This window comes from Bufo bufo, chromosome 9, assembly GCF_905171765.1.
Source record: "Bufo bufo chromosome 9, aBufBuf1.1, whole genome shotgun sequence".
Classification (NCBI taxonomy): Eukaryota; Metazoa; Chordata; class Amphibia; order Anura; family Bufonidae; genus Bufo; species Bufo bufo.
Genome location: NC_053397.1, coordinates 41,699,218 through 41,714,882, shown reverse-complemented (window position 1 = coordinate 41,714,882; position 15,665 = coordinate 41,699,218). Strand labels below are relative to the sequence as shown.

Here is a 15,665-nt window from a genome sequence, read left to right as displayed (position 1 = left end):
ATTAACTTCACAATATCGTTGACCATTAAAAAAAATAATAATAATTTATGAAGCTCAAGATGTGCCCTTTAGTCTCATGATGTCATCGAACAATGAGAAACAGATTGGGTTTTGGGGATTAGGAGAAAGAAAGCTGTTATTCTAAGAATAAAAAACTGAGAAGTGGCAAATGGCGTGTTCCTCTAATAGGCCCTGTCTACTCTGAGGCGAATTTACACATGCGTGACAAATGTTCTCCAAAGCTTTCATCGCCACATGCAGAGCAAGGAAGCGTGCTGTTCTTGAGCGACACGGACACACGGGAGGCGATCCCATACCCTGGGCCCACATCCACAGGCTGTTTATATAGGGAACCATGTGCCTTATGGTTTCAGTACATTTCTGCACATTAGGATACAGAACATGGACTTTGTATTCTTCTAGTGAAAAAATCTCACCCTATAAATGTTTAGCTCTCAGGTTTATAAGTCTAGAGTCAAGTCTAATATATATAGTATTTTGTGGATTTGGTGGTCTCAGGAGTCAGACCCCCATCTGACATGTATTTCCTATCGGTTTAAATCTTGGAAAACCCTTTAAATCAGTGTTCCTCAACTCCAGTCCTCAGGACCCACCTTCTAGTTAGTATTGAGCAGGTGATATAATTAGTGTCTTACCACAGGTAGTCATTCTGTGGGATATTCACAAATTTATGACCGGTAGGTAGGCCCTGAGGACTGGAGTTGAGGAACACTGCTTTAAATGATTCATGCCATGACTGAAGTAAAAAATATCCTATAGTACATGACAATCTCTTTCTAACAAAGCTGGAACCAGCCCTGTAGCTCATAGATCCAGAGATATCTCCATATATTTCTGCCATTGCTCTGGTAGATTCTCTTCAGGTTGACAGCTTAGGGGGACATGTCGTTTCGTAGGAGGGGATATACTTTCTGCTGAAGCTCTTTCACTCTCACTGTCATAACTTCTAAAAGTAGATGTGGCTGGTGGCAGTTGTTGGATGCAATTGAGTGTGTGCGACCACCTAAGTAGATGGTTGTGTGTATTACTATTCAGTGTGAACAGCAGGGGGTGCCATTATGATGAAATAAAGAAAATATCTCACAATTAGAGCATTATTGTAACAGAAATTAAATTGCAAATGTAACTAGTTTTTCATGCTGAATAGAGATGAGAGAACCTTTTGAAACCAAAGTTGCCCTGAAATTGGTATAAAGCATCCTCTAGTTTCCTAGAACTTTTTAGGAAAGGATGTTATCTTTTTTTGTTCGTTTTTTTTTGCATTTTTGCTCTTTCAATGACAACAATAGCTAATAATGTCTCAGTGGCTCTTATATACATAGCTATGGGTAAATGTATGTTTGACGGAGTTAACATACAGTTCAGGGTGTTTAAAAACACGCCGCTCCAGCACGTGTTATGCTTTTTCATATTTCAAAGCTTACAAAAATAGTCCTTTATCGGAGGCAAATAGTGATTAAACACACACAGTGTTATGGGAAAAGAAACAGTGACTGGTTGGGGGACCAATCATCTAAAAATTATACCTTAATGGGGTCAGAATGCCTACCCATATCACACACACATGCCAAGAATCTCGGCATACCGCCCAGGCCACACCCCAGATAAATTTAATTTATGCAAAGGTGCACAAGTGCACCACATTTGAGGACTGACAAGTCACATTTTCCATATTGCAGCAGTACTCTTGCTTACCATGGCCAAGAGTCCCAGCACGATGCCTGGGCCACACCCCAAAAAAAAATTACATTTAGGGAAAGGCATGGAAGTGCGCCACAAGTCAAATTTTCCATGTAGGAGTGGTATTCTTCACTGCGTAGCCAAAAGTTCCTCCACAGCACGGGCCAGAGCCCAGAAATTTTTTATTTAGGCAAAGACAAGGCGCGACTAAGTGGTACGACAGCAACTGAACCGGCAGAAACTTGGACAGGTGGGAGTTCAGCTTACACATAAGCTGATTGTTGGTCGAGAATAGTTTTTCCATGGCCACACATTCCATTATGGATATCTCACGATAGAGCGGTGAAGAAGTCTGAGCAGGAGAAGAAGCAGCTGATGATGGTAACAAAGACACTGTAGTGCTTGGGGATGAAGGCTGGCTGCCTCAAAGAAGACCAGTGGTGTTGAGTGAAGCGAAGAAGCCGAAGCAGATTTCATTCTGAAGTTGAGGAAAACTTTGATTCTAAATAAATCCAAATTTCCTTGCGCTTCCTAGTAATGAATCTGTTTTCCTAAAATGGCGGGCGGCTGCACATTTTTGAAAGTGAAAGTAAGTGTAGAGGAGACAAGCCCGAGAATGTGAGATCTCCCATATTGCCATGTAGCCAGCCTCCCTTCTGTGATGTCACAGCTAGCCAGAGCCCTATAAAACCCTGATCCTGCGTGGTCGCCGGCTTTTTCCTGTGAGCTGAACATAGGGAAAGACGTGACAAGATCTTCATGTCTAGGGACAATGTTGCTGCAAACTGTTAACAGAGAGTGTACATAACTGTGCAGTGCACCGAGAGTCATAGCTAATCCATTCTGCTAGCTGTATAGTTACTGTGCCGTCAGTATTAGGCCTCATGCATACGACCGTTCAGTTTTTTGCGGTCCGTGTGCTTTCTGCAATTTGCGGAACGGGCTGCCCATTGTAGAAATGCCTATTCTTGTCCGCAAAATGGACAATAATAGGACATCCTATATATTTTCTGCGGGGCCTCGGAGCGGAGCAACAGATGCGGACAGCACACGGAGTGCTGTCCGTATCTTTTGCCGCCCCATTGAAGTGAATGGGTCCGCACTGGAGCCGCAAAAACTGGGGCTCGGATGCGGACCCGAAAAACGGTCGTGTGCATGAGGCCTTACAGGCAGGTCTAATTTATCGCCGTGTAGATAAGTGTGCAGTGCACCAATATTCATAGCTGTAGAGTTCCTGTGTCAGTATTACAGGCCACTGTTACTTTTGGGCAGATTGGCCTGGGTATACCTGATTTATAGCGATTCATGACAAATTCATTTGTAACAAATCAAATTTCTTGTTGAACTTCAGCGAAGCTGCCGAATCAAAGTTTTCTAAACGTCGCTCATCTCTAAATGCCAGGAGAAGGAAGACAGACTTTTCTGATTGAGAATCCTGGCCAGTTCTATTTTCCCACAGGATCCGATGATGCCACCTCATGTGCTTCCATAGAGCCCTGGTATCCATGTTTGTGTTTGAACGACCATGGCTTATTTTAATCCTGCAGATCTTGCACATGGCTGTGGCTTTGTGTGCCGGCCCTGTGGAGAAAATTGTCATAAGGGAGTTGCTTGCGCAGAGATATAGTCAGCTCAGCTTGGCCTAAGTCTACCACATTTTGAGCCTGCTCCCACAGTATCAGCGGCATCATCAGTTCCCGAGCTGACCACAATAGAAGGAGATCTGGCCCTGCCAATTCTTTTGGAGGTTTTGGCCATACATTGCCTCTGCTCTTTATTGCCACTGCAGCCACCACCCTTCTCTTCTGATGTCTCCTCAGCACCTCAATCTGGCTTCCAGGTCCTGTCCAGCACACAATCATTCTTATAGTCCTGACCCTCATCGCCAATTTTTTGAGACTGTGATCTCTCATAGTGGGCTCCATGGCACTCCTCCCTATTCCCTGCTCTGCATTTGCCCAGAGTGCCACTGTCGATACCACTGTCCCTACTACCAACACTGTGGCTACAAGTACCATCAGCACTATCACCAACACAGCTAGGCAATGAGTCCCCCACCTGCCCCAGAGCCTCCTCATGTGCTCTCACATTAACAGGGATATTCTCTTGACTATCTGCTGTAGTGCGTTTTGGGGTTTTGTTGCCTCTTCCTAGGAAAAATGAAAGCACCGCACTGAGGGGGGTGGGGGTGTGAAGGCAGAGAGGACTACACTAAAAGGCTTTTCTGTGGCTGCAAGGAGGAGGATCAGGAAGAATACTGGAACCCCTGGGTCAAAAGCATGGTGTCAGACTCAGAGATGACCTCCACATCATCCTGCTGTAACTGAGAGGATGAGAGAGCCATTCAGTCCACAATCTCATACTCTTTTTCCTCAATGATAATATTGCGCCTTTCTGAAACGACTGAGAACTGTGGTTTACTAATACTACTTCTGGCTGGATATCTTCTGCTGCTGCTACCCACATTCTGGCTCTGGAAGGACAAGGCCTGGTTCTTTCTTTTTGAACCCTTCCATATTCCAGACATTTTATTATGAGGCCTTATGTAAACTCATGACTTTCCTAAATCAAAAGTCACAGGTTTGGTACAGTTCTAGCAAAATTGAAAGTGTGTCTTCTGTAACTTGAAGACAGAAATGTGATTAAATGTCCCTCCCCTTCTACAAACACACTAAATACTGCTGTTGACACACTGTGTATGCCCCATAGAAATGAATGGGTCCGCAATTCCGTTCCACAAAATGCGGAACGAAATTGCGGACGTGTGAATGGACCCTAAAGGAGTTTTCCAAGATTATTTCCCTTTTAAACTGGCCCCGGAGGTGTAGCACCTACTTTATAAAAAAAATATAATAATAATAATAATACACCACATGCTCCCTGTCGGCTCATTCTGGTGCACTAGATCTGTTTAGCAATTCTCTGGTCCCCGGTTTGTTTACTTCCTGCCTAGATATGGACAGGGTCATGTGCGCCACTGCAGCCAATGACTGGCCTAAGCAATGACATGTCCCCAAGCGCATGTGACTGTGCAGTGATGCGCCATTTGGGGCATATCAACACTGATGAAGTCTTACCAAGAATTCATAGATGTTTCAAGTACTATAAATGTATGTTTTGTCTTTAATAAATGTTTGAATAAATAGCCAAACTAGCTCATTGCACAACTGCAGTGGAGGCAGGGAGGCCATTCTGGAGGCAGCTTGTTTCCTACGAGAGCACATGAATTGGGCATGTTGAAATCCAACATACCGCTCCTTTTTTCACCCATGGAGACTGATGGCAAGCTGTTGTACACATAAATTGCCTTTAACCCCTTAAGTACGTAGGACGTAACGGTACGCCATGTTTGCCGAGTCCTGAAGGACTCGGGACGCACCAGTACGTCCTAACTTTAAAAGTACATTGCGGCGCGGCAGGGGTTAATAGGAACAGGATGCCCGCTGAAATCATTCAGCGAGCATCCTGTCACAACGCGGGGGGGGGGTCATGTGACCCCCCATATCGGCGATCGCCGCAAACCGCAGGTCAATTCAGACCTGCGGTTTGTGGCTTTTTCCTGCGGTTGCGGCGGCGGAGGGTGGTGCCATCGGGTCCCCATGCGGCTGTAGGGGGGACCCGATGGCATGGAAGGCATCGCGCTGCCTTCCGGTGACGAGCCTGTGAGATCCAGCCCCCTGGATCTCACAGGCCGGAAGCTGTATGAGTAATACACACAGTATTACTCATACAGCCAATGCATTCCAATACAGAAGAATTGGAATGCATTGTAAAGGATCAGACCCCCAAAAGTTCAAGTCCCAAAGTGGGACAAAAAATAGGGTAAAAAAAAAGTTGGAAAAATAAAGTTTTCCCCCCAAAAAAATTAAAGTTTCAATTAAAAATTAACAAAAACATCATTTTCCCCAAATAAAGTTAAAAAAAATAGGGAAAAAAATAAAAAAGTATACATATTAGGTATCGCCGCGTCCGTATCGACCGACTCTATAAAAATATCACATGACTTAACCCCTCAGATGAACACCGTAAACAATGTAAAATAAAAACTGTGCTAAATAAACCATTTTTTGTCACCTTACATCACAAAAAGTGTAATAGCAAGCGATCAAAAAGTCACATGCACCCCAAAATAGTGCCAATAAAACTGTCATCTCATCCCGCAAAAATCATACCCTACCCAAGGTAATCGCCCAAAAACTGAAAAAATTATGGCTCTCAGACTATGAAAACACTAAAACATGATTTTTTTTGCCTCAAAAAAAAAAATCATTGTGTAAAACTTACATAAATAAATAAAAAAGTATACATATTAGGTATCGCCGCATCCGTGACAACCTGGTCTATAAAAATATCCCATGATCTAACCTGTCAGATGAATGTTGTAAATAACAAAAAATAAAAACGGTGCCAAAACAGCTATTTCTTGTTATCTTGCCTCACAAAAAGTGTAATATAGAGCAACCAAAAATCATATGTACCCTAAACTAGTACCAACAATACTGCCACCCTATCCCGTAGTTTCTAAAATGGGGCCACTTTTCTGGAGTTTCTTGCTTTGTAAAAGTAAAAAAAATATTAAAATGGAAAATCTGCCAAAAAAGTGAAATGTAGAAATTGTATCTCTATTTTCCATTAATTCTTGTGGAACACCTAAAGGGTTAACGACGTTTGTAAAATCAGTTTTGAATACCTTGAGGGGTGTAGTTTCTTAGATGGGGTCACTTTTATGGAGTTTCTACTCTAGGGTTGCATCAGGGGGGCTTCAATTGGGACATGGTGTCAAAAAAACAGTCCAGCAAAATCTGCCTTCCAAAAACCGTATGGCATTCATTTCCTTCTGCGCCCTGCCGTGTGCCCGTACAGCGGTTTACGACCACATATGGGGTGTTTCTGTAAACTACAGAATCAGGGCCATAAATATTGAGTTTGGTTTAGCTGTTAACCCTTGCTTTGTACCTGGAAAAAAAATTCTTAAAATGGAAAATCTGCCAAAAAAGTGAAATTTTGAAATTATCTCTATTTTCCATTAATTCTTGTGGAACACCTAAAGGGTTAACAAAGTTTGTAAAATCAGTTTTGAATACCTTGTGGGGTGTAGTTTATAGAATGGGGTCATTTTTGGGTGGTTTCTATTATGTAAGCCTCGCAAAGTGACTTCAGACCTGAACTGGTCCCTAAAAATTGGGTTTTTGAAAATTTCAGAAAAATTTCAAAATTTGCTTCTAAACTTCTAAGCCTTGTAACATCCCCAAAAAATTAAATATCATTACCAAAATGATCCAAACATGAAGTAGACATATGGGGAATTTAAAGTAATAACTATTTTTGGAGGTATTACTATGTGTTATAGAAGTAGAGAAATTGAAACTTAGAAATTTGCAATTTTTAAAAAAAAATTGGTAAATTTTGTATTTTTTTTATAAATAAAAATGAGGTTTTTTTACTTCATTTTACCAGTGTCATGAAGTACAATATGTGACGAAAAAACAATCTCAGAATGGCCTGGATAAGTCAAAGCGTTTTAAAGTTATCAGCACTTAAAGTGACACTGGTCAGATTTGCAAAAAATGGCCAAGTCCTTAAGGTGAAATAGGGCCTAAGGGGTTAATGTGTGGCAGCTCACATTTTTTTTAAATATTATATTGTACTTTTGAATAATAAGATGAGGGACTTTTATTAGGTAATATTTTTCTTCTTTTTGTTCACCAAACTGGTTTATTCGAATTTTTTTTATAGGTATTTGAGTTAATTTTCAGTCTTTTAATACTGTACAGTTTCATTTGAACACTAGAGGCAGTGTTTTTTTTTTATTGTACAGTATTTCAGTTAATATGGCATTTTCTGCCTATGACGCAACATGATCTGTGTTCAGAATGACTCTTTCTCATACATCTAAAATGTTTATAGAAAATGTAAGGAGAAAATAATCCCTACCATTGTATCAGGTTGCCTTTAATGGAATGAATATGCCCCAAACCTGCGGCATACTTTACTTGCTATGTATTTGTTCCATCCCTCTGTGTATGTGCATACCAACCATGGTCTTGACAAAGGCCGGCAGCAGCAAGAGGTCCTCGGAGAAAAATAAATACAGATAAAAGGCAGAAGATTGGAGGAAAAACAGACCCCAGCAGCAGAAGACAAACACTCTAATCAAGTAAAATAAACAGTCTTTCCTATTCCGTATTCTGCTGGAATTATCCGCCAATGCAGTAGATAAATTAGACAGATGGGAGTTCTATGGACAGGGCTTTTAAATGCTCCTTTCTTCAAGTGTGCTATGATGATTGCATATTCTTTCATTTGACACATCACAAGAAATTGCTCAGTTCTGAGTCTTTTAAATAGACTGTAGACTGATGATGTAATGTTGATGTAGCACAGGCCTTTTGTCACAAGACCAGCTCTGTGAGTAATGTGACATGCGTCACCTGTTTCTATCCTTTTTCTTCAGTCCCCTCCCAGACCGTAATACCTATCACAAATTATGTAATTATGAATTTTTCATAATTTTTCCATAAGGGTACTTTCACACTTTCGTTAGAGGAATCCAGCAGGCAGTTCCGTTGTCTGAACTGCCTGCCGGATCCGGAAATCCGTATGCAAACGTATAGCATTTGTTTCCGGATAAGGATGCAGATCCGTCTGACAAATGCATTGAAGTACCGGATCCGTCTCTCCGGTGTCACCTGGAAAAACAGATCCGGTATTTATTTATTTTGCATTTTTAAAGGTTTGCACATGCGCAGACCGGGAAACCAGATCAGTTTTTTTAGGTAACATTTGATACCGGATCCGGCATGATTACATTTCAATGGAAATTAATGCCGGATCCGGCATTCCGGCAAGTGTTTTGGAATTTTGGACGGAGAAGATACTGCAGCATGGTGCTGTATTTTTCTCCGGCCAAATACCGTAAGAGAGACTGAACTGAAGACATCCTGATGCATCCTGAACTGAATTCATTAGGATAAAACTGAAGCATTTTATTCCGGTATTGGGCCCCTGTGATGGAACTCAATAACGGAAAACGTTAACGCTAGTGTGAAAGTACCCTAATTCATATTATCTTTTGAAATTTGGTTATATCTAAATCTTTAGTGGATGTGTTTTATTGAAGATATGTGTTTAGATGATTGACTGACAATCTTTTAGTTCTCCCATCCAGTACGAGTGAAATGTGTGGCTAAACTTAAACATATCTTTTTGTGGGAGTCATATATCAATGGTCTATCCTTTGTGGCTAGTTCATCAAGGTTTGATTCGTTTTACCACCACCGATCAGTCACGGTGGTTTTTCTATGAGAGCAGCTGTGCCAGGAAATCTAGCTCAGTCCCATTAAGGGTCCATTCACACGTCCGCAATTTTGCGGAACAGGTGCGGACCCATTCATTTTCAATGGGGCCGGAATGTTCTATCCGCATTTGCGGATCCGCACATCCGTTCTGCCAAAAAATAGAACTTGTCCTATTCTTGTCCTCAATTGTGGACAAGAAAATGCATTTTCTTTGAGAGTGCCGGCGATGTGCGGTCCGCAAAATGCGGAACGAACAATGCCGGTGTCCGTGTTTTGCGGATCTGCAATTTGCTCAACGTGTGAATGGACCCTTAAGTGGCCTCTTCATTCTGACAAAATCTAAGCTTCTGAAAGTTAGTCCCCCACCAATCAAACATAGGCCATCAGTATTTGATTTCTGGAAAAAAAAAAAAATGATGGTACATTTTTATCACAATCCATTGTGAAGTCACTTTACTAGGTTACTAATCTTATTCAAGAAATTATATTGTTGTGCTCATCATAAAAAGTTTATAAATTAGAACAAAATGTTCATAGCATCTTCATGACTAGCCTTGCTAGGATGTTCACGACAACATCTTGGCTGGTTTTATTAGGATGTCCACAGCAATATCATCACCGCTCTTACTAGGATGTTCAGAACATCTTAACTGGTCTTTTTAGAAATGTCCATAAGTACAGGGTGGGCCATTTATATGGATACACCTTAATAAAATGGGAATGGTTGGTGATATTAACTTCCTGTTTGTGGCACATTAGTATATGTGAGGGGGAAACTTTTCAAGATGGGTGGTGACCATGGCGGCAATTTTGAAGTCGGCCATTTTGAATCCAACTTTTGTTTTTTCAATAGGAAGAGGGTCATGTGACACATCAAACTTATTGGGAATTTCACAAGAAAAACAATGGTGTGCTTGGTTTTAACGTAACTTTATTCTTTCATGAGTTATTTACAAGTTTCTGACCACTTATAAAATGTGTTCAATGTGCTGCCCATTGTGTTGGATTGTCAATGCAACCCTCTTCTCCCACTTTTCACACACTGATAGCAACACCGCAGGAGAAATGCTAGCACAGGCTTTCAGTATCCGAAGTTTCAGGTGCTGCACATCTCGTATCTTCACAGCATAGACAATTGCCTTCAGATGACCCCAAAGATAAAAGTCTAAGGAGGTCAGATCGGGAGACCTTGGGGGCCATTCAACTGGCCCACGACGACCAATCCACTTTCCAGGAAACTGTTCATCTAGGAATGCTCTGACCTGACACCCATAATGTGGTGGTGCACCATCTTGCTGGAAAAACTCAGGGAACGTGCCAGCTTCAGTTCATAAAGAGGGAAACACATCATCATGTAGCAATTTTGCATATCCAGTGACCCCCTTAGACTTTTATCTTTGGGGTCATCTGAAGGCAATTGTCTATGCTGTGAAGATACGAGATGTGCAGCACCTAAAACTACGGATACTTGAAGCCTGTGCTAGCATTTCTCCTGCGGTGTTGCTATCAGTGTGTGAAGAGTGGGAGAAGAGGGTTGCATTGACAATCCAACACAATGGGCAGCACATTGAGCACATTTTATAAGTGGTCAGAAACTTGTAAATAACGCATGAAAGAATAAAGTTACGTTAAAACCAAGCACACCATTGTTTTTCTTGTGAAATTCCCAATAAGTTTGATGTGTCACATGACCCTCTACCTATTGAAAAAACAAAAGTTGGATTCAAAATGGCCGACTTCAAAATGGCCGCCATGGTCACCACCCATCTTGAAAAGTTTCCCCCCTCACATATACTAATGTGCCACAAACAGGAAGTTAATATCATCAACCATTCCCATTTTATTAAGGTGTATCCATATAAATGGCCCACCCTGTATATTTTGGTTTGCTTTATGATTGGTTTTGTAAAGATGTCTACATTAACATCATGTTAGTATGTCCACAACAACATCATGACTGGGCTTTTAAGAATGTTTATAGCAGCATCATAACTTGTCTTGTTAGGATGTCCACAAGAAGCTTATTCCTTGCCTTGTAAGGATGTCCACAAGAACCTTATGGCTTGTCTTGTAAGGATGTCCACAACAACATCATGACCTGTCTGATCTTGTCAGTATGCCCAGAACTGCTGGTCTTTTCAGTTTATCCTAAAAAAAAAACATGGCGGGGTCTTCTTAGGCGTTTATATGCGCGTTTTTTGCAATAGTAAACGCGTGTTTGACGCGCATTTGTGTGATTGACTGCAGTGTCCTGTGGCCACAAATGCGCGTCAAAACGCCCCAAAGAAGCTCAAGAACTTGTTTGAGCGTAGGGCGTTTTTCAGCGCGTTCAAACGCGCTGTAAAACGCTCAAGTGAGAACCGGGGCCATAGGGAAGCATTGGTTTTAATGTGTTGAGCGTTTTACAGCGCGTTTGAACGCGATGTAAAACGCTCAAGTGTGAACCCAGCCTTAGGGTGTCCACAACATGATGACCCATCTTCTAAGGATGTCAGAGCAAAAAATAACAAGCCTCCAGGATCATGAACTTACCTTAGAGTTTTGTTTTCAGAGTTCATGTTAGATTTCTTCACAGACATCCGCATTGTTCTTCTAGGTATTTCAGTGGCTTGGAGCAGTAGTCAGGATTTCCAGATCCAATGTTTTCTTCTTGCCTCACATAAACCACCAGTTATTTCTACAAGAGTTTTGGTCTGGAACTGATGACAACTATGGCTTTATCAGTTGATTTTCTATTTAAAACCACATGTAGATTTTCATTTCAATAGAATATGTATGTTGACTTCCTCGTTCTTAAAGTTTTTGGAAAAATAGTCATTGCTACAACTTGTTTGTGAACTTCATGATTACATAGGATATATAATGGCATGCATTTAAGCCTGAAATTCTGTTCAGTTTGAAACACTTTCCTCGGTCATGTTTGTTCTTAAGTTTCTTAACCAGAGGTTCGATCATGCTGCATATTCTATAGCTAGTCAGATAACGTATACACATCTTATTCTGCCACAGATGTACGTTAGAAAAGTCTCTGACTGGTTGTGAATGGTAATCTCTGTACAAGCAATGGTAGACAGCTGAACTCACTAATATCCCTTAGGTCGTGGTACCAGTTGCATGTGAAAATCCAGTGAGGAGAATACAATGGAGATACTTTGGTAATTTATTGAATTCACCTTGAGCAAAGACACATGGAGGACATTAGAGGTCAAAACGAATTGCTCTCACCAGCTCTGAGTCTGCTGCAGGAAAGAAGCACACAGGAACAGAACAAACAGGATGTGATGTCACCGAAAGGGAGGAGTAGATAGAGCGCAAAGGCAATGGGATTTACATAATACATTCAGGAAACCTATAACAAGAATGTCACATAACATGGTAATGATATGATAACACAAATACAGCAATTTATTTTAAATAGAATAAATAAATGCTGGGACAGCACACATCTCTCAATCTCCCAAAAATCTTTTGACAGAATAAATATTTTTAGAAAGACGCATACTGTATAGAAATATTGAAGCAAAATGTATGAAAGTTTGCAGTTTTTCTATTTTTACAAGGAAATATGATCATATGTACCATATAGGCAGTATATGTATCTCTGGTGCCATGGAAAAGGTTATCGCCTTCTCAGGTGCGTTTAGCAGGGCTCATCTTGCAACAGTAACTTCTTAGAATAAAGAAATTACTAATTACCTCAAGAGTTCTGTCTCTTCCTTCTTATAAAGATTTGGAAAGGGGGATGGTGCACATGATGGAGGGAAGTTCCACTTTTTAATGTCTGCCATGGAACCATTCTCCTGGAAAGACAAAGTTAGTCAACTCCTAACAAAGTCAAATAAATAGATCCCCTTTATACACCTTGGGTAAGAAAAAGTCTCCATAATCCTGGTATAAATTGTGCCTGAAAAGTGTAGTACAGGAAGTAAAGTGGAGTAAACTGGCGTGACTTAGGCTGCTTTCACACTCACGTTTGGTGCTGATCCGTCATGGATCTGCACAGAAGGATCCGTTCAGATAATACAACCGCATGCATCCGTTCAGAACGGATCTGTTTGTATTATCTTTAACATAGCCAAGACGGATCCATCATGAACTCCATTGAAAGTCAAAGGAGGACGGATCCGTTTTCTGTTGTGTCATAGAAAACGGATCCGTCCCGATTGACTTACATTGTGTTTCAGAACGGATCTGTTTGGCTCAGTTTCGTCAGACGGACACCAAAACGCTGCAAGCAGTGTTTTGGTGTCCATCTCCAAAGCGGAATGGAGACGGAACGGAGGCAAACTGATGCATTCTGAGCGGATCCTTTTCCATTCAGAATGCATTAGGGCAAAACGGATCCGTTTTGGACCGCTTGTGAGGGCCATGAACGTATCTCACAAACGGAAAGCCAAAACGCTAGTGTGAAAGTAGCCTTAGAGGAATCATAAAATTTGGTCAGTTCATTAGTTGCATGCACTATTTTTTCCGGCATTCTTGCAAAGTATGCCGGAAAGAGGAAACTGTCCATCGGATTGTGTCAAATGTATCCTTCTTTGTGGACATTGATAAAATCCTCAGATTTACAGTTAATCATGGAATTTTGGGGGGCAATGTGTTCCATTTATTTGGAGATACAAATAGTTTAGACCTTTCAATAATGTCTTCTTTGGGTTTGTCAAGAATGAGCAATAATAAATCCCTTAGCTCTGCTCATTTTAAATGACAGATGCTGAATGCATACCCAGCTTCTATGTGTCTCTTCCATTCCAGTCCCTTACTGCACATCAACACTTCTCAGTGACGGAGAACAGGGCACAAATTATCTTGCAGGCTGCTTTGATTAGCAGGCCGGCCAACGGTTAGCATGCTAATTGCATAATATGGTCATCCACTCCAAAGTCAACATGACGAGGGTCCGAGATTGCTGAAAGCTATTTTAAAACTCTCATACATGGTGACAAATTCTCTTTACTTCCCTAAATATGATTATGGTTATACATTTATTGAAAGACAAGTTATGATTATGCTGAAAGCGTTTCAGAAGGACATTTTGTGACTTTGATTTAGAGGGCTTAAGTCAGATCTATGGTCATTATTCTAAAACATCATGTAGAATGGTCCCTCGTGATGCTATATGAATTCTTTATAGGTTTTTAAGAAAGTAGTGTGTTTCACAATGGTTCTAGCTATTCTTTTGTTGTCATAAATTGGGAACCATATTGGAAGGAGCCATAATGGAAGCCGTGACCCAGTGACAAAATTGAAGCTCCATAGCTGTTAAACATGGTTTCCATAATAAACTACTTCCTGGACTTTGGAGTTAGGAATCCAGGTTCTCCGGTGATAGGAAACCTATGTTTTCCTATAAAATATGTAAAAAAAAACTATAGAATGCTCATGCATAGACATCTAAGAGAGGGTGTATGCATACATAACATAAAACAATGCAAGAACAATGAGCATGAGCTTAGTACCAGACTGCTGGCACAAAGGTTGAGAAACCCTGCCCATGAGAGCTTACAATCTATAAGGGAAAGGGGAAAGACACAGCAGGTGAGAGTAAAAGCTGCTGATCTGGCTGTCTGGTGGCAGCATGCTTATTGCAGGTGGTATGCTTTCCTGAAGAGGTGGGTTTTCAGGTTGCTTTTAAAGGTTTCATTGTTGGAGGAGAGTCTGATGTGCCGGTGTAGACATTTCCAGAGTATGGGGGAAGCACAAGAGAAATCTAGTAGATGATTGTGAAAAAAACTGACAAGAGGGGAACAAAAAAAAGTGTTCTTGGAAATGGATTAACCTGGCAGTAGAGTTGAGAATAGATAGGAGGCCACAGAGGAGGATGTTGCAGTAGTCCCGGCAGGAAATGATGAGGGCATGCACTGGCATTTAGTTAATTCAGGAGTGAGGAAGGAGCGAATACAAAAAATATTCCTGAGTATTATCCCAATGTTATCCCAAGGCAGCGGACCTGGGAGACGGGAGAAAGCATAGTGCTGATTTATGTGTTGATATATCTATAAAAAAAATAATTGTTGTATATGATATCATGTTTTAAAAATATTTCTACCATTAATCTTAGGATCATGAAAGATCAGAACAAGAAATCTGTCAATCTGAAGCACAATCATCAAATGGAGAAGAAAAAGAACACAGATGACCCTCGCCGGAGGGATGATAATATACCGGACAACTCGCAACATCTACAGGTGCGTTCAGATATAGTCAAACTATCTGGTTGAGATCCTAAAGAAAATTCAAGTTCTACTGCTACATTGACAAAAAATAATATATGATTCTTGGAATGGGAAGAAACAAAAAGAGTAAGGATCATTTATTTTAATCAGTACGATCATCCTAACATATCTCCGTAGGCTTGAAGGGAACCTGCACGAACCACAGGCAGCATAAAACATAGTTTTGGAAACAAGCCGGGCATAGGAAGAAGAGTCTAGTGTATGAGAGACCTCAAAATATCTCTTATTAGTGGCAAAAAATCCAGAATATAGCACAGAGCTCCACCGCTCCTCAGTATACCATCAAATCCATACATGTATCAGTGTATTCATCTCAACTTTTATTATAAGGTTCTCTTGTGCAAAAAAAAAAAAAAGATGGTATAACCTGTCAACCAAGCCCAACAGATTGGGGAGAAGTGGACTCTTCTCCCCATGACTTTTGCCTCCA

General features: G+C 40.9%; 1 protein-coding gene across 1 annotated transcript in view; it reads left to right on the top strand.

Moving 5' to 3' along the window:
• The window catches only part of ERC2 (ELKS/RAB6-interacting/CAST family member 2), a 944,454-nt gene that overhangs the window by 403,624 nt on the left and 525,165 nt on the right, over nucleotides 1–15,665 (top strand). The window contains exon 12 of the mRNA XM_040408024.1: nucleotides 15,061–15,187. Coding sequence (XP_040263958.1) covers nucleotides 15,061–15,187 — 127 coding nt within the window. The remainder of the gene's footprint in view (nucleotides 1–15,060; nucleotides 15,188–15,665) is intronic.